Source organism: Coffea eugenioides, chromosome 9 (assembly GCF_003713205.1).
Source record: "Coffea eugenioides isolate CCC68of chromosome 9, Ceug_1.0, whole genome shotgun sequence".
Classification (NCBI taxonomy): Eukaryota; Viridiplantae; Streptophyta; class Magnoliopsida; order Gentianales; family Rubiaceae; genus Coffea; species Coffea eugenioides.
The window spans coordinates 4,099,010-4,121,799 of record NC_040043.1 but is presented as its reverse complement, the minus strand read 5'-3'; the positions used below and the strand labels follow the sequence as shown (position 1 = coordinate 4,121,799).

The window sequence follows — 22,790 nt, the reverse complement described above, 5'->3', positions numbered from 1 at the left end:
TCTTGTATGTTTTGCAAAAAACTTAGACCTTGCTCTCTTGAATGAAAACAACAAGAGCCTCATTAGAGGTGGTAGTCATAATTTGTCTTTGAATGATTCCGAAGATGATCATGGAGTCAAAATAAACGATCTTCAAATTCAGAAGGTAGGGTAATCTGAAGAAGAAACTGCATGCGAAATTTTGCAGCATTACCCGGAAAGCTCTATTAGGGAGAATGTATATTCAGTCTACTTTCAGGAAACAGTTATTGAATTGGATACGAACATTAACAAAATGCTGATGATTACCTTCTGAAGCAAGAGCTGATGGAAGTCGTCTTTGGTGAGACATTGCAATGTATTGAGAAGAGCGGCAATTTGGTTATAAGGCAACTTCAAATAGAAATTGAAGGTTTTGAAACCTTGATTGATAACCTCCACAGCAGTGACATGGTGCCAGAGACTGTAGGCAGCCTATTAAAAGAGGACTTTATATAGTGTACTTTGGAGAGCTTTTCAATACATTGAGAACAGAAAGAGATGCTTATAACATTGAGATACTAGTAAAAGAGGAGATATATCAGTTTGTCTTGGTTGAATTGGTGAAAGAATTTTGTGTTACCATTGGACAATCCAAAACATGGAACCGGATGCAAATTTCTAAAGATTTTCCTTCTACAAAATTGGATATGTATGAAGAGCAAAACCTAATTGAAAAGCCTGACTCCTATTTTAGGAACTGCAATAAAGAAGAAATTGTGAACACAAGTAATCAGACAAAGGAACTCAGAGATCGCTGTGTTGAGGTGGCTGAGCATTACAGTATGGAATTACTGTCATATGATGTTGAGAGAACTTTCAGTACAGAGAGCGAATTATTATAAATATCATCAGATAAACTGCTTGAAAGCAAGGCATCGGTACTACATATGGAGAATAGTTCAGGCTCCATAGCTAAAGACCAAAAAGAAGATGATCATCATGCCTTGATATATCCTACAGAGGTGGTTGACTCCAAAGGACAATACGCCTATGAAGTTGAAGAAAATGAAGTGCTTCAACAAAATCAATCTGTTTTCTCCCCTGTCGTGGGATTTCAGCGACTAGTAGTGGATTTTGAGCAAATGTTGCACAGAAAGTTAGAATCGTATTGTTTGAGGTATCTAACTCTTATCTTTAAATTTTCAACCAGTATCCTAGTACTCTACTATATAGAGTTATTGCTAGCACTTGGGCGGTTGCACCAGCCGCGAAGCCAGAAAAAATTCTTAGTGGGGGCAAAAGTCATTCTAAAATTTTTTTCCTAGTTTTTTAGGCAAAAAAAAAAAAATTTCACGAACAAGTACAAATGATGTATATGTTCCATGAAAAACATAAAAAAACAAACTCAAAATTATTAATGTAATAATAATTTTATTTGAAAAAGCAAACTAAATCATTTACAATTATTCACAACGAGTTTTCATATTTTGATAACGGTTTACAACCTTCTCATTTTGAACTTCACGAAATATATTTTTCTCAATGTAAAGAACTAAACAATCATTAATCCAAGTGTTTCTCATTCTATTTTGTAGCCGATTCTTCACTATATTCATAACTGAAAAAACTTTTTCTACAGTAGCTGTAGCAACAGACAAAATTAAAGCCAACATTAGGAGCATATAAACCAATGGATACACAAAATTTTAGGGGACACACTTGAAATTATATTAAAATTCTATAAATACTATAGAAATTTAAAGGCCCCAGTGCCCCCACTATAGAATTCTAAGGGCCCCTGGGTTGCAGTGATAAATAATTATACCAAGACAGCGTATTAATTTATCTCAAGAAAGAAAAAAAAAATTTTATCTCAAGAAAGAATTCTAAAACTTGTACATTGTTGCACCCTTCCATTTGAGCCAAGGAAGAAGGATCAATCTCTTATTTGGTGTCTGCAAACTACTAGTCTGCAAATATTTTTGTCTTTAGGTAAATTGATTCTTCTGCTGGAAAGCGTTTGTATCTTGGGATCATAAGAAAGCTTATGAGACTTTAAAAATCTGTTTCCAGGGTGGAGACGCTGAAGCATCAAACAAATGGATTAGCTCAGCTTGCGACCTCAATAAGAAAAAAGAAGTCGCTTTACAAGAAGGCTTTCATAACTAGATCCCACAATTTGCAATTAGCTGAAACTGAGGTAGCTGAAAGCACAAGTGAATTTTTCAAAAACTAGCTGCCAATTATCTTGAAACAGAACTTACTTCTTGTTTACTATATTTTTCTATAATCGAATATGGGTCTGTTTGATAACATAAAAAAGCGCTGAAACTGAACCTTTTCAGACATTCAGATGTTTTGAGTATTTGATAAATGAAAATCTATCTACCAAACTTGTTAAGCAGTGCTGAACTTGTGTGTATTTTTTTCAGTACAAGGATCCTAACTGAATGCTTAATTCTGATAAGAATCAATAGAATTATTTCAAATATCTTATCTATCTACCAAATTTACCCTTGTTTGTTAATTATGTTCAAAATTCTTATCTAATTAAACAACTCGATATTCTCTATCTAATGGTTTTCAGTTTCTCTTTTCTCCCTTTTTAATGACTTTCACATCTTCTCCGTACTCCTCATATAATATATTTCATCTTTTATATTAATTTGATTTAAAAATAAATATTGTCATTTTTATACCTAATTATTTTAAACTAATTAAATCATAAGTTCTATTTCTTTTTTGAATGAAAAGATATAAGGGTAAAATTGTCAAATTAAACTTATTAAGCATTCAGTTATAAAAATTTATCAAACGGTATAAATAGGTTTAGCATTAAAATTCAGACATTCATATATTTCTTTTCGGTGCTTAAAATTCAGCAAATTAATTGTTTCAGTATTCAGATTTCAGAATTCAGACTTCAAAATTCAGATTCAGTTTTATCAAACGGAACCTATATCATTAGAATTTTACGAAAAAAAAAGCTCAAGATTACAATGAGCTTTGAATGTTTTATACCCTACAGACCAGCGATTTCTTCATTTGTACAGGTTGATTTGCTTGGGAATCAAGTGGGCAAACTTCTATGCCTACTCGAGAACATATACTTAATACTACGCCAAAATTCAGCAGTTCTGTCTCCATATTTTGGGGTGAGCAGAATTATGTTTTACATAAATGCTGGGCTTTGTAACATACTGAAACACTACATAAGGCTTACTTCACTCCTGCACTGCTTTCTTTTGCCTCTTTTTTGTCTCCTGCAAGTTTTACTTAGCGTCTGTCGTCTAAATGACTGCACTATGCAGGTTTTGGACATGTTAAAATTGATCAAGAAAGAGTTAGCTGAAGGAGCTGCTTGATTGCTAAATGTGGTTTCATGGCTGGTGATTTTGTGCGATGTGTCACAATGTTGTGGAGTTCGTTTTCTTTGACAAAGTCTATACCGTCGTCGGCAACATACATATGGGAACAATATAAATTAAATAATTAATTAATCAGTTAAATAACTGATTAAATAACTAATTAATCAGTTAAATAACTGATTAAATAACGAATTAATCAGTTTAACTTAAAAAATTGATAGGTTGTCGAGCCGTGCAATAACAAAAACCTACTCAAACAGAGTATAATATCTGTAAATAGTGATAAATAAGGTCGAATTCACAGGAACTAGGGATAATTGTCTCTTTTGAAATTCAAACTGACAAGGGGGTGTCTTCGTATATAAATGATAATAATTAAACGATGCAAATAAAAACAAATAACCAACTAAAAATTAAACGGCAAATTATTAAAACCAATTAATAACTAAGCTCTAACCAAGAAATAACTTCAGCAATGGTTCACCTAATTGATCATCGATGCAAAGGTAATTCTAATTATTGACTAATAAATAAGTTATAACTGCTAAACAAGCAATGACAGTCAACTCCTCCTTACTATATCGGTGATTAAGGTACGACCGTGAATCACTACTTTAATCGAGAAATAATTCTAGGTACGACCGTAATATTTAATTCCCCAGTTGCCTTGCGTATTAGAAGAGTCCTATTCTAACCAAATAACACACTATTAGGGTTATTTTAGATTAGCCCGCGTATTCCACTGATACAAATCCAATCATGCTAGTTGTCACTATTTTGAAGCAATTAAACAATTACGGATTTAACGCTCCAATTGACATTAAATTGCTAAATTAATTCAACGTCCGAGTCCTAAATACTCAATTAATAAAACCACCGTAAGCACTATAATCAGAGAATATGTAAATACTAGTAAATAAAAGAAAAAAATAAAATTAATTCAATCTCACAATTTTTAGATGAACCAAAGTTTCTATTGTTTCTTGACTAGAAAAAGAGATTTAGTTCATCTCTGTTGGAATAATCCCACGCAAAATTGCAGTAATAATTGTTAAGTGCATCGTCCTCAATTCAGATGAAAAATCCGAATGAATAAGAATAAGGAAAAGCTACAAAGTCAAAAGACCGACTAAAGTTTTTTGACTGCCTCTGCGGCACACCATGGAATAGTAGGAAAACTAGCAAACCCCCGCCCTCCCTCCTCCATTTTCCTGCGGCTGGCTCTTCCCAAAAACTAACCAATAAAACTGGGAATCCTAAATTCCAATTTGACTCCTTTCCTATTGAGCCGCCGCCCACAAAACAAGGAAACTACTAATTAGTAAGTTTCCTATTATTATTACTAAACTACCTTTGTCAACTCAAATTAAACAATCATTAATGGAATATTCCGGGCACCACGTTGAACTTCCAAATGAGAGTTGGTGTCACACGTATTTCCCGCACCTTCTGAACACGTTAAGATTTGAGTTAACGCGATCACGCCAAACAGCATTTGTAGTGCAAAATTTGCATATTTTTACCACATTTTGCTCTAATTCCTTGTGATCAGTACAAATACCAAAAGTAAATAGAATTTACCAATTAATATATATTTGATAAGATAATATGAGGGAATTAATTATAAAATAAATGACAGAATTGTGACCTATCAGTTTAACTGATTAAAAGTTTTTGAAATAATACTGCAACAATTCTTTTTAAATTTTTTTCCAAGTCAAGTGCTAAAGTCCTACAAGAATATTGAAAATGACAAATTGGGCCTGGCGATGGAGCTAAGCTTAGATTCAAGCTCGATGAAGAGTTAAACTGGGGTATAGAAATTATTGCCTTTTTCTTAGAAAACTCTGCGACACTGGCTTGTCAACTTTTAGATGTTCTCAAGGGTCTACTTAGATGGCAACTCCAGTCCACCCACATAAAGTCGTATACTATATTTACCAGGGCATCTTTATCTTTGCTCCAAAACATGGACGGTGCGAAGTCCCGTCAATAATTATGGGAGATATGAAATGATGAAATAAGCATTTTCTCATCAATTTTCGTCCTTCCTGTTCTTATTCTCAAAAAAAAAAAATGTGCCTTCCTGTTCTTAGTCTGAATTTTCCTCCTTTGCGCGTCAAAAAAAAGTGCCTTCCTCCTTTGTCGTGCCTTCCTCTTTTTGGTAGCTTGTGATGCTGGGCCAACTTTTATGGTGACATTTTGCATGATTCCGTCCCCATCAAAATTCTTCCAACAATGGCTATCAAATCAGCTCTGGTTTTCTCAATTCTACACTTAATGTCAATGTTTTAAAACCCGGACCGTCAATTGAACCGATGAAGTGAAAGGGTCGAGGTTTAATCGGTCGGATCGGTTTAATTCCGGTTCAATGAATTTTTAAAAAAATAATTTATATAAATACATATATGCACAAAATAAGACATGCAATAGACTAATTTAAAACTTTATATGATGAAAGTTTACTATTTTTGAATAACTTGGATTTTCAAAAATAAATTTTTTAAATTATAAGTTAAAACAAATAAATTTCATTTCAATTTCAATTATATTTACCAAAATAATCTTAAATCCAACCCAAAAATATCACAATATCTTGAAATTATACGAAATTCAAGTCTATGAGAATTTGACATTGTGAACTTAAATTTTAATTTACGTCTTTGGGATTTAGAGATTGCAATTTTAAAAAAAAAATTTGCAGTTCGAAGGAAGTCAAGAGAATCGAAAATAGAAATGCAAACTTGATAAGAAACAAAAATGAGTGGTTGTAGCATTAAATAATTTGGTTAAAGAAAAATAATTCTTTTTTAACTTTTTTTCAATTTAATGGACAAAACAAAATTAAAAAGATGGAAGAAAACATCAATAAATAAAAACTAAAGAGGTTTGATTAAAAAGGGAGTGACAAAAAAAAGAGGGGAGAGAGAGAGTGTGTGTGTGTGTTGAAGATTAAAAAAAAAAGAGTCATGAAAGAATGAGATTTTGTAGGAAAAATGGAAAAAAGAAATATGGATGTTTGTTATATATATTTATATATAAGTTATCAAAAAAAAAACAAATAAAATGTGATGGTGCAATGGTTACTATATTGGTCTTGTATTACAAAGGTCTTGATAGAAGCATTTTGCAAAATTTTTTAAAAAAAAAAAAAAAAAAAGAGGGGAAACTTGAAAACCGGTTCAATCCGGTCCGATCCGATTCAGCAATTTTTACGATTTTGATCGGATTTGACCGATTTTCTAACAAAATCAACACTAATATAGAATCGGACCGGTGTCATGACCGATTTGCGGTTCAACCGGCCGATCTGATCCGGTTTTCAAAACACTGCTTAATGTTTAAGCATGCATCAGTAGGAAAAAAAGGGCATTTGCAGCAGAGTTTCCAGGCAACTGAGAGAGAGAGAGGGGGCGGGGGGCGTTGGCTTAGCATATAATACTCCACGCCCCACGCTCAACGGCCAGAAACCTCCGTCCCCTACAAAATAATCATCAAAAGAAAGCAAGAAACTAAGATAATGTCCTTGCACCCAGTTGCGGAAGCTAACGAGAAGAGCCCATTTGGGTCGTTGACTCCGGAGGAATTCTACGCTCGCCATAAGGTCACTCATGGCACCGAGTTCATCACGAATCCTCGTGGCCTTAAACTATTTACTCAATGGTGGATCCCACTTCCCGATTCTGGCAAGCCCCTATTCGGCGTCGTCTGCGTCGTCCATGGCTTCACCTGCGAGTCCAGTTGGTTCGTGCAGCTCACCTCCGTCCATCTCGCCAAACAGGGATTCGCGGTCTGCGCTATCGACCACCAGGGCCACGGGTTCTCGGAGGGTCTCCAGGCTCACGTTCCCGACATCAATCCCGTCGTCGACGACTGCGCAGCCTTCTTTGATGACTTCCGTGAACGCCATGCGCCTCCCGATTGGCCGACGTTTCTGTACTCGGAGTCGCTTGGTGGGGCGATTGCGCTCTTGATTACCCTCCGGAAGGACTTGAAAAGGCCGTACGACGGCATCGTTTTGAATGGAGCTATGTGTGGCGTCAGCGACAAGTTTAAGCCGCCGTGGCCGCTGGAGCATTTTCTTCCCATCGTTGCCGCTGTGGTTCCCACTTGGCCTGTGATCCCCACTCGCGGGAGGATTCCTGAGGTCTCCTTCAAGGTCAGATTCTTACGTGAAATCTTTTAGACCAACTGTTTTACTACTCCTAGTAATTTTAATTCCTTTTTAGCAATTCTTTTCTAGCAACTATTTCTCTTTTACTTCATCGGAGTAATTGTTCGTTTTTCGCATGATATTGTGTTCCTTTTGGTGATTAGGTACATTGATAATTTCTGTGCAAGAAAAAAAATAGACGCACGCTATTACGAATACAAAGTGATATTTTATGAATTAGACCTGCATAATTAGGTTATAAACAACTCTAAACTATAACGTTAAAGCTTGATTTGATTCTGTTAATGATTTTTAAGCGTATCAGAGTCTGACTTAATTGTCGTTCCAACGAGTCTTAACAAGTCGAACACACCCAATCGAGTAGCGTCATTCGTTTGTAGGTAAATTTGAAACTTTACACTTATTTAGTACCCTTTTTATGAAGTTAATAACAAGCAACAAATCTTGTCCGGCATGCTCTTATTGGTTCATATGATCATACGAGCTATATGAAAAAGAAATGGGTTTCATTGAAAATGCCGATTTGGCATCAAATTTTTCAAGTAATCGAAGTTTTCATCACGTATTTCTTGTTCATTTTGGTTAATCAAAGGTGGAGTGGAAGAGGAAGTTAGCAGTGGCAAGCCCAAAAAGGCCATTGGCTATGCCACGGGCTGCCACGGCGCAGGAACTGCTGAGGTTGAGCAGGGAATTGCAAGGCAGGTTTGAGGAGGTGACGGTGCCACTTCTGATAGTGCACGGTGGTGATAACAAAATATGCGACCCGGCGTGTGCGGAGGATTTGTACAAACGCGCTGCCAGTAAGGATAAGACCATCCACATATATCCCGGCATGTGGCACCAGCTGGTTGGTGAGTCTGACGAGGATGTCGAGCGCGTGTTTGGAGACATTGTGGAGTGGCTTCGGACTAGAGCTGAACGAGACATTGAGAACGGCAGCGGAGATGGTTGTTAGAGCCTTAGCTCAGGCTAGTTTAGATTATAAGAATTCTATAAAAAAAAGAAAAAAAAGGCAATCCTATGCAGCGCAAGATTTGTGCCAGCTCATCTTTGAAAAAATTGTATTTTGTTCTATTATGAGTGTTATATGAATATTAGTAATTGACTATGGATATACAAAGGTTGGGAAAGAAGATCATTAATGTTTAATATAAATTTAATGAACGAATGTCGTATATGAATATAAGTGGTGAATAAATTGTGCATTTTGTATGTTGTAAGCATGTATAACTCTGTATGATAAAAAGAAAGTATTAATAGTATGTAGAATAAATGTAGTAAATTCTATTGTAATAAAACTTAGGTTAATGAATAATAGTTAAAGTGAATAATATTTCTTTGGAAATAAGATAGCTATACTTAGTAATGTTTAGATAAAACAAGATTTTTAATTTTTTTGTTTGGAAATTTGTATCGCTGTATAATTGTATTTTATACCAAAGCATTTGGAATAGGATTTTTTTGACAAGTATTAATCTTGTTATAAATTACTTATTAAAGGCATATTAAACTAAGTGTTTATTTATGGATATAAACATCGAATGGGAGAGTTTGTTCTTAATTAAACATTCATAATGCAAAATAGAAAAAACTTGAATCTCAAATTTTAATTTAGTTTTGGAATATGAAATTAAGAGAAGAGAGATGGATTTGAATTAGGGTTTGAATTTTTTTTAAATATAAATCCAATGTTTTGTATAAATATTGTAATATGTAGTTGTTTTGAGTTTAATTAGTATGGATGGATATTTGAAATGTAAAAGAGAGAGAATTGATTAGAACAAAAAAATGGCAATAGATCATTAAGATATCTAAAATTAATGTAATATATTATTTTCTTATACATTATATTTGTTATTTGTGTGACTTATCTATTGGTAAATATATTGATAACTAAGATGTTACGAAATTAATTGGCTAATTAAGGTCTATATTTAGAGGATAGGTCGAAATAAGCATTTAATGAATAGGTTAAAATTATAGCTTATTTAAACATATTTTTTCTTTGATAGTAGTTAAATAACGTAAGGTTGTCTTTAATTGTGTTGCATTGACACATCATTTTTTTATTAGAGTTTTGGTTGTGTTTCGCGTGAAGAATCCTATGGATAAAAATTTGCCATCCAATTTGTGTTTATTGAAGTTAGATGGCACTGGAAGTTTGCTTTTAGGATTCACATGTGCACAGTAGAAATCTGTTATTTTTTACTTTTGACAGCATTAATCTTGGTATGACGTGTTTGTATTAAAGGTAGCAAAATATATATGTGATGTGAGTTCTAGATAAGAGGTAAGGATCTTATGCTTAGATATTTAGGTCTTTGTTGGTTGATGAGCTTTTTTTGAAACTAACATTTTTGTACGGTTTATTTGTATTTAGATGGCAGCTGCAAGTCAAGGGTTTCCAAATGTTCAAGATGATTATCTAGAGTTGGAGGAAGAATTGAATAGATTGACAATTCTTGGTGGCGCTTGTTTTCCTATGGGTAATAGTTGTCACAATCGGCAAGCTGAACCTCTTGCACTAGCTCAAGCAAATAGTATTCTGCTAAAAAATGAGATCTATGATTTGTTCAAGCAATTTTATAGGCATGAAAGTTGGGGATTTGTTTTGGACAGTGCTTTAGTAAGTGGTAGAAGTCTGCCTATGTTGCAACTAATTGCTTCAAGAATGAAGGCAGATGTTGAAGAGCAAATGTTGCGGTAACCAATATCACCTTCCCTTGAGAGTTCTCATAGTTTTGATAGTTTCTATAGTCAAAATGACTAAAAAACTTGCTGTAATTGGTGTGTGATAGATGTTGGAGTTATTACTTTGTAGCTTGCAGCTAATAGCTTATGTGTTGTGGTATTATTAAATAAGTAGTTGCTTATTTGTCTAATAATTTGTTGTTAATGTTCATGTGTATCTATGCAGATTATTGGATAAAGTTTTGATGTTTATTGCAGTATATGACTTGGTAAATGAAAAGGTGACAAATTAAAAAGGAAAAATCTGTTGGTGCTATCTGATAAAGAAGGAAAAGCAAAATAAATAAAATCTTTAAAACTTAAACTGTTATAGCACATAAATGTTAGTAAGAATCTATATTGTCATACAATTGACAAAAGACATTAGTGATTCTTACTTAAAGAAAAGATGAATTATTTGTTCATAGTTAGCATCTGAAAGGAATCTACAAATAAGAATACACATAATACTTGATACCTAGGAAAAAGTTTCTCAACTCCATTTGGTTTGTAAATGTAGACTGTAAAGCTATTAATGGACTATGGGATGAAGACCAAAGTCTCGCCTAGTTCCAACTCATGTGTTTTGATGAAGATTTCCTAGTAGCTTGTGAATTGCCTTCCTTGCATTCCAACTTAAAAAGCTTTATATCCAGTTCTTAAAGTGACAACTGGAGTTTTATTGCTATCTATGATATGTTCGAGAAACTTTGGAATTTTCTAATGAAAAAGGCAGGGAAAAATAGTTCATGTGTGTAAAGTAGTGTATAAGAGATTAGTTAAGGAAATGATAAAAGGACTGAGCACATAGACTTACAAATTTGTCTCTATTTTTCTTGTTATAAACTTGATAAAAAGCTATAGAATCTGCTTCATCTTGAACTATGTTTGGCTTTATTGATGAGCAAACATGTTGATATAAGATGTATTTAGCCTTTTTATCTGGTATAAGTGATGAATAATAAAATTTGTGTGATATGACTATGTAGCTAATCTTTTTGGATTTGGTAGAAAAGGATTTGAGCTTAACATACCATTGCTTCCTGGAACATGTTGCTTTAGTATATCAGAGAGTGGGACTGTCCAAGGGAATTTTGTGTTCATCTTGAACTTTGAGAATAACATTAGATCAAACTTCAAGTCTCCATTGTGTCGAAGAAGTATTTTGCTGTCTGTATGGATCAGGTTGTCTTTTCTAAATTCCAACCATCCAGATGCAAAGCTGCCATTATCAACCTCAAGGTTCCATGACTTGAAGCTCTGTACAATTGTAATATTGCATTTTTTATAATGTTCCAATAGAAAGATGAATTCAGTTGAAAGGCTCTACAGAATATTTTTTTTGTTAAAGATTGAGTTGAGTGAAACAATATGTAGTATATGATTAATTAAAAAGCTATAGAGTATTGAAAGTAAATATGAAGACCTTTTGTTTGTTGCTGCATTTTAGCAAAAAGCAACATTTTGTGACATTGTCCATTGGTGTTGATGGTACGAATGAACTTGCAAAATCAGTGTTTATAGCCATGGTAGAGCAATGAAGGCCTTTGTAGTAGCTAGCAGGAAGCAGTGTAAGTTGAGTTTTAGTATGAATGTAGTAGACAAAAGGTTAATATAGAAATAAAACAAGGATGAGAATAGGAATGAAAGAGGTGAATAAATTTTTACCTGGAACTTAGTTGTTCAAGGATGAAAGCTTTTTGACCTGATGAAGAAACATAACTCCTTACGTAAAGGGAGAAAGCCACTTATAAAAGCTGTAAATGGAGGAAGTTGGTAAGTTAGTAGTAAAGAACAAGTGTAACTGTTTAAATAGGAGGACATTGAAGAGCATAAAATTTAAACCTGATGTATAGCTAACAACAAGTTTTCCTTGAGACCATGTAGGAAAGATGCACAAGTTATGATAGCTGGCGATAAGACTTGGAAAAGAATCAGTTATAGACTGTCAAAATCTGACATAAAAAAGCTGTTCTACTAAAGTTGAAGTGTACTAACTGCAGCAAATTTACCAAATTCTAATATAAGAGGAAAAGTTTAGTTGGTTTTTAATATTGAATACGAGTTTGAGATCAACAAGTTACTATAGGAATGGAATATATGCTAAGTTATATAGGAAGTGTAAATAGTTAAGAGTAAATAGCTGGCTTGGTCTGAAACAATTGCAAGCTGTTTTGTAATAGCTTCAAGAAGAGCTAAACAAAAGGATTTTAACATAGTTAGGTAGCATTGCTCTTACATAATAGATACATTTTTGAAATGGATAAACATCATATGGAGACTAGAAGTCCGACCATTTCTCATATTACAAAAGTTACATAATGAGATTCTAGTTATGAGTTTAAAAGCAAGAATAGCCTGATTGTAGATACAAGTAAAGAGATGGAGAGCATTAAGCTAGTTTTGTCTTTTTAGATGCAGAGATAACTTCAGAGCTAGTCTCTGGGCTGTTTGCTTGAGGTGTGGCTGCTTCATCAAATCTGCTTGCCAGATTAATGCGAACACTTGTGATAGGGCTTCGCACATCTGTGTCAGAAGAATATAAGCAAAAAAGAACCAGTAACATCGATGTTATATGCCAAATTAATGGGAATTCTATAATAAAACCAGCATACAGTTGAATAACTTTGGAATTTATGGAAAAACACCTTGTGTTTCAGCAGTAGGATTTTGCAAGGGAGATTCTAGTAAGAAAAATCGAGAGATTCAATAGTTTGCTGTGTTGAAATTTTAGCAAAATTTGACTCATAGTAATGAAGAATTGTATAGCGCTGCTGAAGATCTCCATAATGGTTCGCAGCTGGTTGAATTTGAACTGCAAATTCTTTAGTCCGTAAAGCTTCATGAACATGCATTAATGGAAGCTCAATATTCTGGGGAAAAATCAAGAATCAATAGAATGTTATTATTGAAGTGCATTTCAGAAAATAAAAGTTGTATAAGTACTATAGATGTAATGAAGAAATTACTTTATGAAAGTACTACATTGCATCCAAGGTAGAATAAGTTAAAAGTTTTTCAGCTAAATCACCAAACAAAGTTGCAGTTACTCTTCCACTTTTATCAGAAAAGATAACATCAAATCGACACCTGTTTTAGAATGCATTTTTCTAATATTAGTGATGATAGCAAATTGGTCCAAATAAGAGTAAGTTAACAACTATAATCATAATAAACCTTGGAGTAGCTTTTTGATACTCAGAACACTTATTGCATGAGTATGAATATCCATACGAAACAACTGTTGCTTTGAAGCATTTTTTACACACCAGATACCACTGGAAAATGTTCTCAAATGACATAGAAGCTCTCACCCATGCAAACTAAATCAAGAAAATTGTAAAGATCAGGAATATAATTATGACAAAGGGTGATGAGTATAAATTCGTATGTTGTTACCTTTTGAGTTGATTGGAGAAAGTAAATAAGCCTGAAATAAATGAGTGAAAAGGTCAGGATTATTATCAAGCATAGGATTTATCTTTGATGAATTATACAAACAACATTGCATTTTCTGTAGCCCTGTGATAATTTCTTTATTGTTAGGACCTAAAATTTAAAAAAGAAAAGTCTCTCAATAACTATTCCAGTAAAAAGTAGAGATTATCAATTTTTTAGTTGCATAACCTCCTGAATAGGTGGATCAATCAACATAGCTAAGTATTTCCTAATAGATAGAGCAATTCTTTTGCAAAAAAAGTACAAAGTAGTAATCTTAGTTAAGAGTAAGAGGTAGGATGATACAGTTGTAAGATAAAGGATAGTGTGTAAATGTATAATAAGATAGCTGGCTTAACTACCATTAAAAGGCTTGACCTTTAACCTTTTAAAAACTATAATTGGAAAATTGTTCATGTTCTCGCCAATTTTCTAGCCTTCATTATCGATGAACTCATTAAATAGTGATAGTTGGAGAGCTAACTTCCTGTTGTTTTTTAGTGAGAATAGAATTTATTACTGATTAGTTAATAAGATAAAGAGATGCATTTTTAAAGGAAATACAAAATAAAAAGAATATTTGTAGATTTACTAACTCTTCATTAACTACTACAAACTTTTGTATGCTTCCAATTCCAAATTCGTTTATGAAAGAAGTCACTGGTGATACAAAAATAACCACAGTGAGGATATCTAAGAAATGAAACAAGCAATAATTAGCAGTTAAGATAGGAAAAAGATATTCTAGATAAATATAAAGGAAGTATTGTTACTAACCAACAAATTGGTTTTTTGCTCTATAAACTGTGCGAGATCTTTGAACATAGTATAGAAGAATCTTGTAGGCATTATATCAGTATCATCAAGCAGCTCTTCCACAATAATTTTGGTAGAAATGATCCATTGAGTAGTTAAGCCATCAGTTCTGTATTTTTCATCAACAAGCTGAATTTTAGCATTTGAGATTTTGTATCTTTTGAAAACAGTAAGATGCGGCCCCATAACTTGAATGATATGATTGAAGAGAATTCTTTCAACTCGAGATCCCTACAATTGTATCAATATCAATAAAATATTATGCAACTAATTACAAGGCTGAATAAAAAGAAAATGCAATAATTTTCAAGAGAGTAAGTTATTTTAGAAAGAAGCTTTTAACTATTGCATCAACCAAGATTAACTTCTGATATCTAGTCGATGAAGCACTTGCTGTAGCAGGATGATGTTTTTCTTGTACAATTATTTTCGCTGACCAAGACTTCATTCCTGGTTGAATTTCTTCGATTGATAAGCAATCATCCATTCTATGGGAAAATAAATGATGCAATAAGGTTGGTTAAAAGATATTAATATAATAGCAAACTCAAGTTAGTTATAAAGGCAAGTAAAAGGACAATAGAATATGGACTAAATTAATGTAACAACACTTGTGTTCATACATATATAGATGGTAATATATGCTATGCTTTGGACAGGTTTCGAATTTCTTGATAGACTACATTCCTAGTTTTACAATTTTTTTTTGGTATCACTAAAAGTTTCCGGCACAATCAATACTTTAACTGAGTCAGAAGTCTTAGCTCTAGAAAGAGCGACGTACGTATAACTGACCATGAGAAAAAGTAGGTTCTCTAAGATATATTCCCACATAATCAAGCGTTTGTTCTTGAACTTTGTTAATAGTCATTGCAAAGCAAAGCCTAACAGCAAATTGAATCCTCTTAAAAGGAATGCTATTCTTGTCATTGTCAGGAGTCTGCAGCGGAATTCTAGGCAGTAGAACTTGTTTCCACTTGTGAGGACTAGCAGCAATTTTAGCAGAGATAGTGTTTGGTTTCAATTCTCTACAAATTAAACGAGTTCCATTGCAAAGGCCTTCGGTTGGATTGAGATCGCTTAAAAGTATTAGAGGACAGCTCTTTTTAAGGACCAAATTGTAGGGTAGAAGGCCCTTTGGATTTTGGGAATTAAGGAAATCCTTATAGTCTCCTTGATAGCGTTCATCAAGTGTTCTATCTGTACTTGTATAAGCATGCGCTTTACCTGGAAAGTGGTTTGTCATAACAGACATTTGTTTATCAACTTATACGGATCTTCTGAATAGAGATGCTGGTTGGAATAAACAGAATTGAGTAAGCTATTGAGAAAATATGATTGTTAGGAGGAAATGTTAATTTATTCACAAGAACAATAATATAAAATAAGAAAAAACAAAGGTGCTACTGTATTGCATCAGTTCTTACCCTTGTAGTGAGGTTTCTTTACTACCAAATGGAATAACCATATCATTTGGTAGAGTGATTTTTCTAATTTCATCCATTGGTTCAGTACCTTTTCCAATTCTCAATAAAAAATCAAAGAAAGCTGGATCATATAATGCTCTCATATTTCTTATAAGTTTTAGTTTATGAAAAGAGTTCCAAAAATGTGAGTTTACTAACCTTGCTTGAATCTGCACCTCTTTTGGTGCATTGTCAATAACAGGCAACGTTAGTTGGAAATTCCCACAAAAAACAACTACCTTACCGCCAAAGGGCTATTCACTTTTCATGGTATCTTTTAACAAGAAATCAAATGCTTCTGTTGTATCACATTTAGCCATAGAAGTTTCGTCCCAAAGAATGAGCTTAGCTTGTTGAATCAACTTTGCCGTACTACTTTGTTTGTTAAGTTGACAGGTTTTTACAGCAGATAAATCCTGAGGTATTTTAAACCTTGAATGTGCAGTCCTACCTCCTGGAAGGATTGATGTAGCTACTCCCGATGTAGCTATAGCAAGAGCTATATAGCCCTGTGATATTAGTGTAGCAAGAAGTGATCGATACAAAAAAGTTTTACCGGTCCCATTGGGATCATCAACAAAGAAAGCGTGTCCAGCATTTGAAAAGGCGCTATTGAGTATAATATCATAGGCTTTTTTTTGTCTGCATTTAATTTCGAAGCAAGAAGCAAGTCTGTATTTGGGAAGCAAACATTCTACTCAGCTAAAATTTCTTTTGTAAAATTCTCCGGGTGGGTAAGACTTGAAAATGCTGGTATTAAATTATACTCATTAAGCGACTTCCCCATTTGCTCTAGGAATCTATTAATGTCATGAAGAGCTTAAGACTTAATTTGTTCTGATGTGTAACAGTATATGTTCGAGACTGTTAAAATCTTGTGAAAAATTTGGTTCAAATTTTTTCCAAAGAAGCTTAGAATTGTTAGGCGAGCAGAATGCAAGTAAAACATCAAATAAAAATGTGAGAGCAGAAGGCATTTGGTAAAGTGCAACTTCTTCAAATGTATCTTTTATATAACTATTAGAGCTCAAGAGACCCAATTGTAAAGCAGCTTCTCTATAAAAAGCAAGTTGAAAGCCTTTAACAATCACCAAGTCTTCAAATGAGGTTGGCCCTGCAATATGCGAGAGAAGGAGTTTAAGATAATAGCATTCGCCCTCGTTAGGGCTAACTGTAGCAAGTCTTCTAATGACTATAGCACACTTTCTTTCAGTCATTTGGTTGGAACTGAATCTAATGGAAATAGTTTTTGCTGACCTCTATTTCCTTTTTTTGATGCTGGGAGAAAATAAAAGAGATTCGAAGGAAAACAAAACTTTAGTATTGTTAAACCATGGCTGCTACAAATGACTAACAGGAAGGGAAAAATAGAATAGCAACCTATTTTGCGTGGATGTTTATTCACTGCAGCAGACTGGAATGATTTGGATACTGGTGAAAGAAGGGCATTTGGAAGATTAATAAAAGGTAAAAGGAGAAAGCTAGGAAAATTGGAGGTTTATTAGAAAGCTAAATAACACCTAATGTGGAAGACTGTGTTGCTTTTCCAGAATTTTGATCACCCCCAACTCTATTAGCTGCAGAAGAGGAGGAATTCTCTAGCACATTCCTAGTTTTGATTAAGACATGCTGCAATGTCTTAAATTTTGACGAAGAAGCACCCGAGATTGTTACAAAGAATGAACCTTTATACAATAGAAAAATTGTGCGAAGATAAAAATTATAAAAAAAAAAAAGAAAAAAAAAACCAGTAGTTTATTGGTGTATACGTAAAAAGGAGATTGTGAGGAAATTTTATTACATATGTGTAGCACAGGAAGGATCTAAAATCCATTGATGAGCAAGGATTTAAAAAAAAAGAATTATATTTTACCTCTAGAATTAGAAATGTGCATACGATCTACAGATGTAGAAGCTTGTTCCGGATTAAAAGAGGTGTCAGGATTTGAAGTAGGCTGATCAGTATCAAGTTTGTTGAGAATTTATTCAAAGAGTTGAGTTAATTGCAAATCATCTAAACAAGGAGTGTTTTGAAAACAAGAGGACTAATCCTTAGAGTTTGTGGCAAAAGTAGTGGTAGCAGAAACAGAAGTCTCAGCATTATAATAACTATTATCGATTTCAGCTTTTTTTTTGCTGACATTGAGCCTCAAACTTAGGTTCTGGAAAGCAAATTCCAGTTTTAACATGGCCTAAACCTGTCCTACTAATTCCAGTAGGAGCAGCAGAGGATCAAGCCATATTTGGCAAGTTCATTTTCTTTGTTGCATAAGCCTCTAGTCAGTGTCGAAACAATGCATCCTTTTCAGTAAATGGCATTTCTGCATAACGTTTACGCGGACAAGCATTCCTATCCATCTAATTGATGACAGATTCTATTTAGAAATGTTACAAGTAATAGATATAGTAGCAGATAATTGAATAGCATAGATAATAAAGCAGGACTATATTACTGTATTAAAGCATGATAAATGTATGCTGCACAACCATTAAAGCATAAACATCAAATGAAAATAAAAAAAGGCAAAAAACTGGAACTAAAAATAAATAATAAATGAACATTCACGAGACAAAGTACTTATAACATTTATTTACTCTGTTTAGTTTTCATTCCTTAATTTATGTTTGTCTCTTGTTAGTCGAAGGAGTTTTCAAGAGTTAAGGGATTTTTTTTTAGTCTTAAAATGAAAGAGACATGCTCTGTATAGTTTTTTTTTTTTTTTTTTTTGAAAAAGCATTTTAGATTGAAATACTGGAAGATGTTGCAATATCTTCTTTGCATCTATTTTGCACCTAAGGAAAGTGGTGGTAATTGAATTAAATATTCTGTGACCTGTAATATTGTATTTGGAATTTGAACATCACCCAATGCAAACTAGAGGTCCTTATTTTTTGCACTGATATATGTTTTTGAGATTGCATATTTTACTCTTTGCTAGAGATTTGTTCTAAGTTTGTTGAAAAAGATTGCATAGCTTCCTCTTTTGAGATTGCATCTTCTGCACTGATAACGTCCATTTTTTCCCTAAGCTTAAAAATAAGAAAGAATTAAGATTCTTCTTCATTTGAAAAAGATTATTCATATGTAGTGTTGAATAGGGGGTATGAAATATGCTTAGAATTGCTATCTTTGTTAATGGATGGTATTTATGCTGCCACTGAATGAAGTCTTATCTATCAAAAAATTTAGCATTTTTTTATTTATTTTTGAGATTATTATTAGCATAGATGAACAAGTCCACTCAGTATTCCTATTAAGTTTCATATTCTTGCAGACAAATTAGATTTTAATATTTAAAGAAGGTAAAGGTGTCTGTTTTGTGATTTAATAATTACTAACTCTTGCCTTATGAACAATGTATAGATTTATGTTCTTAGATTTATTCTCTATAATGAAAAGGCAATATTTTTTCGTTGATTCTTTCATGGATGTATGGCTACTATTGTTTTGAGTTAGTGGTTGTATTTTAATCCCTGCTTGTTATATCCTGTCTTAAGCCATAGATACCTATGGAGTATACACCAAATATTAGAGAAAAAATAAATAAACAGAAAAGATTGAGGGAAACGATAAAGAAAACAAACAATTGATACAGAAAAAAGACATAAGAAATGCATAAAACCAAAAAAAAAAGTCAAAAAGCTTACAATTTATATAATCGATGGAAAAAAGAGAACAAGCATACCTTGCACAAATTTCCAACCATTACAAGGAACACACAGAAAGCTGGGAGACAGAAAAAACTACATGTCAAATAGCAGTAGAAAAGAATAACTCTTATAGGAAAAAATACTTTGGCAAATTAGTTGACTAGCAAAGTCAGCATGGATAAAAATTGATCTTTTCTAGAAGAATGATTTTGAAGAAAAAAGAAGCTCACTCAATCGGAAGGTAAAATAACATTTAAATTTTGTAAAGGATAAATAGACTAAATCTAAGTAAAGAAAGGGCAACGAGTTGGCAAAAGTCCGAAGCTAACAAACAAAAACCAGATACTATTTCACTTATTAGTAACATTAACTATTAATCTTCTTTCTTGCTTTTTTGTTGTTTTTATTCTTGGATTAGTATCAGGCTTTGACAAATGTGAAATGACAACTATATCAATAAAAGCAACCATCAAAAAATGCGTCTAATCTCTCTAGTTCTCAAGGCCCAACCCCAGCCTCTGAGGATTCAATACTAGCCTTGATTTAAAACATGTAAGACATATATTGCTAATTTTAGAGAGGATAACTTGACCAATGCACAACGATGAAGAGCATTCCTAAAGTAAACAAATATATTATATATGGAGCAAGAATATCTAATTTGAATGATGGCCAATCAAAAAGTGATTAGAAGACATTTTTGTAGTATGGTGCAAAGTTTTGTTTAATTAATGCAATAGTATTCTGAAAATACGATTTTACAAGAACCTATTCATATATAGCGTGAGATTTACAAGCTAGAAGAAAATTGACAAGGTTTAGACTTCGCTAAATAGCAAAAGACCAAAATGTTAGAAAGAGCAGGTTGTGCAAGATATCATATATAGATCTATGTTTTGAAACTCGGACCGGCCATCGACTCGATCGAGGTCAGGGGTCAACGGGTTCGACCGGCGTCGAACCCATTCAAGAACTGGATGATGTCATAAATATATTTAATTTTAAAAATTAATATATTATATAAATTTTCTAAAAACATATTAATACTAAGAAATGCAGGTTCAATGCATATTTGATATTTCTAAGATACTTTACAAGAAAATACAAATAAGGTAGCATAATTAAATAGCAATTTATGCAATTTACAATTTAGTGCATATTCAACAGGTTTAGAACCAAATTGGAGGGCTTATTTGAAAAGTAATACAAGAATTTAAGGCTATTGCTATAAGTTCTAAAATGTTTTTAGGTGTAATAATAGTTTTCTAGTACTCTAAGGGTCAAATTATAAAATCGATAAAATATTTCTAGGTGAATTTTTTATTTTCTTTTTTATTTTAATGTTTTATCCCTTTTTTTAACTTAGATCTTCCATTGGAGTTGTTTGAGAGAGATTTATGGTAGGATATGTGAAGAGATTTGAGAGTAATTAAAAGAAAGAATCAAAAAAGGAAAACAAAAAAGGTAAAACAGGAAAAGACAGAAAAAATTAAAAAAGCTCAAAATACAGCAACGGTCAAAGGTCAGAAACGACACACAAGATAAAGATGTTAATTCTTGGTGGCAATTATGTACAACACATGCCCCATGGCTTTAGTTTTTAAGTGGTCCCCACACCATCCGTCTTTACTCTTCTTTAGACCTTAGACTCCAGTTGAAGCGGTTCTTCCGGTTTTCCGGTCAAACTCGGGTTTTTGTTTCCTGGTTTTTTAAAGCAACTTGAACCGAATACCTACCCGATTCTCGATTCAACCGATTGAACCGGTCGGTCCGGTCCAAGTTTCAAAACACAGATATAGATTAAGGAACTCAGCGTGAAAAGATTAAATAAGTGACAATGATAGATTGATAACAGTAGGGCTTTTCTCATCCCATATGTGTACTGCCTAATAGCTTGTGCCAAAGACAAGAAGCAAAAAGAATACAAAAACTCAATATATTTGTAGTCTTGAATATAATCGTAATCATACATGGTTTCTGCTCCATAATCAGAAAGGACAATTAAGCCAAAATAATACAGATGCAAATATATTTAAATTATTGACAGTAGATTGCAAATGCAAAACAAGCTAGTATAAAAAATCTTGACTTTTCAAGTTGTCCACATTTTTGCTTTTGAATAGCACTACAGGCATTGTACGTAGTATATAAATATATAAATGTATTGTATAATATATAGCATATACGTGTATAGATTAAATTGTCTATATAACATAGTTTTTATTTAGAGTTACCTCAAGAGATACAGAGTTAGATGATATTATCTCCAAAGGCAGTGATTAACAAGTCAAAATACTCAAGTTTTCCATAGAAGCAGAGCAATTTTAATGTTTGTCTTACTAAGAATTGGGTCCACACAACAAAAATTACCTAAAGAGTATCTAGGATTTACTGGAAATATGGAATGAGAAACATTTAATTTTCACCAAAAACAGAAAGGAAAAATAGCAGAGCTTTGATTATAAAACATCATCAAATGGCTGAAATTTCCCATTTTGTTTGCAGTGATACCTGCAAACAAAAGAGATTCTGAAGGAATGGAGCCGCGAATGTAATCTGCTTTTTCCGTAGGATCAGTTCAATTGTGTTTATAATTTTGTAAAATACGTGTATCCTTCTTTCTCAAGAGGGATTATTATGTTGTCATTTTCACCACTAGATTAGGAGTTTCCTAGTTTGAAATGCCAGACATGACTGCTAGTTTCCTAGCTTCCTGTACTCGGTGTTTCTTTCTCGATTTTCATTCTGCTCCAGTCATTTGATTTTCACAGCATAACAAACTAGATGTTGACAATAAAAATGCATATACTTATGATGGTTTTCAATGTCCATGTTTTACTTTATTGTGGTTGCACTTGCCATTAAACTTCTCCCTATCTACATCACGTTTATGATACACCAGGGCAAAAGCAATTGATTTAGATGCAATTGTGCAAGAATATTGTACTTCCTACATGTTTTAGTATTTATTTACACCAAATGTTGTATGTCAATGTACAACAAAAATTTATAAAGAATACAACAACCAGACACAATTGCACCAACCCAATAAGCTACTACTCAAGAATATATTAGTAGAGAATAAGATCTCGAGCATGCATGGATCAATCATTCCTCTATGGCTAGTATGTTTTTAGCGTTTTGTATGTATATCCACTAGTTTTAAGAGCATTAGGAGACCACACT

General features: G+C 33.2%; 1 protein-coding gene across 1 annotated transcript; it reads left to right on the top strand.

Annotated features, from left to right (window-relative positions):
- The first annotated feature begins 6,710 nt into the window (after positions 1-6,710).
- Positions 6,711-8,686, top strand: LOC113783067 (caffeoylshikimate esterase-like). Its single transcript, XM_027329091.1, has 2 exons — positions 6,711-7,488; positions 8,096-8,686. Exons 1-2 carry the CDS (start codon positions 6,850-6,852, stop codon positions 8,456-8,458), a joined length of 1,002 nt encoding a protein of 333 aa, XP_027184892.1. The 5' UTR covers positions 6,711-6,849; the 3' UTR covers positions 8,459-8,686.
- The last annotated feature ends 14,104 nt before the right edge of the window (positions 8,687-22,790 follow it).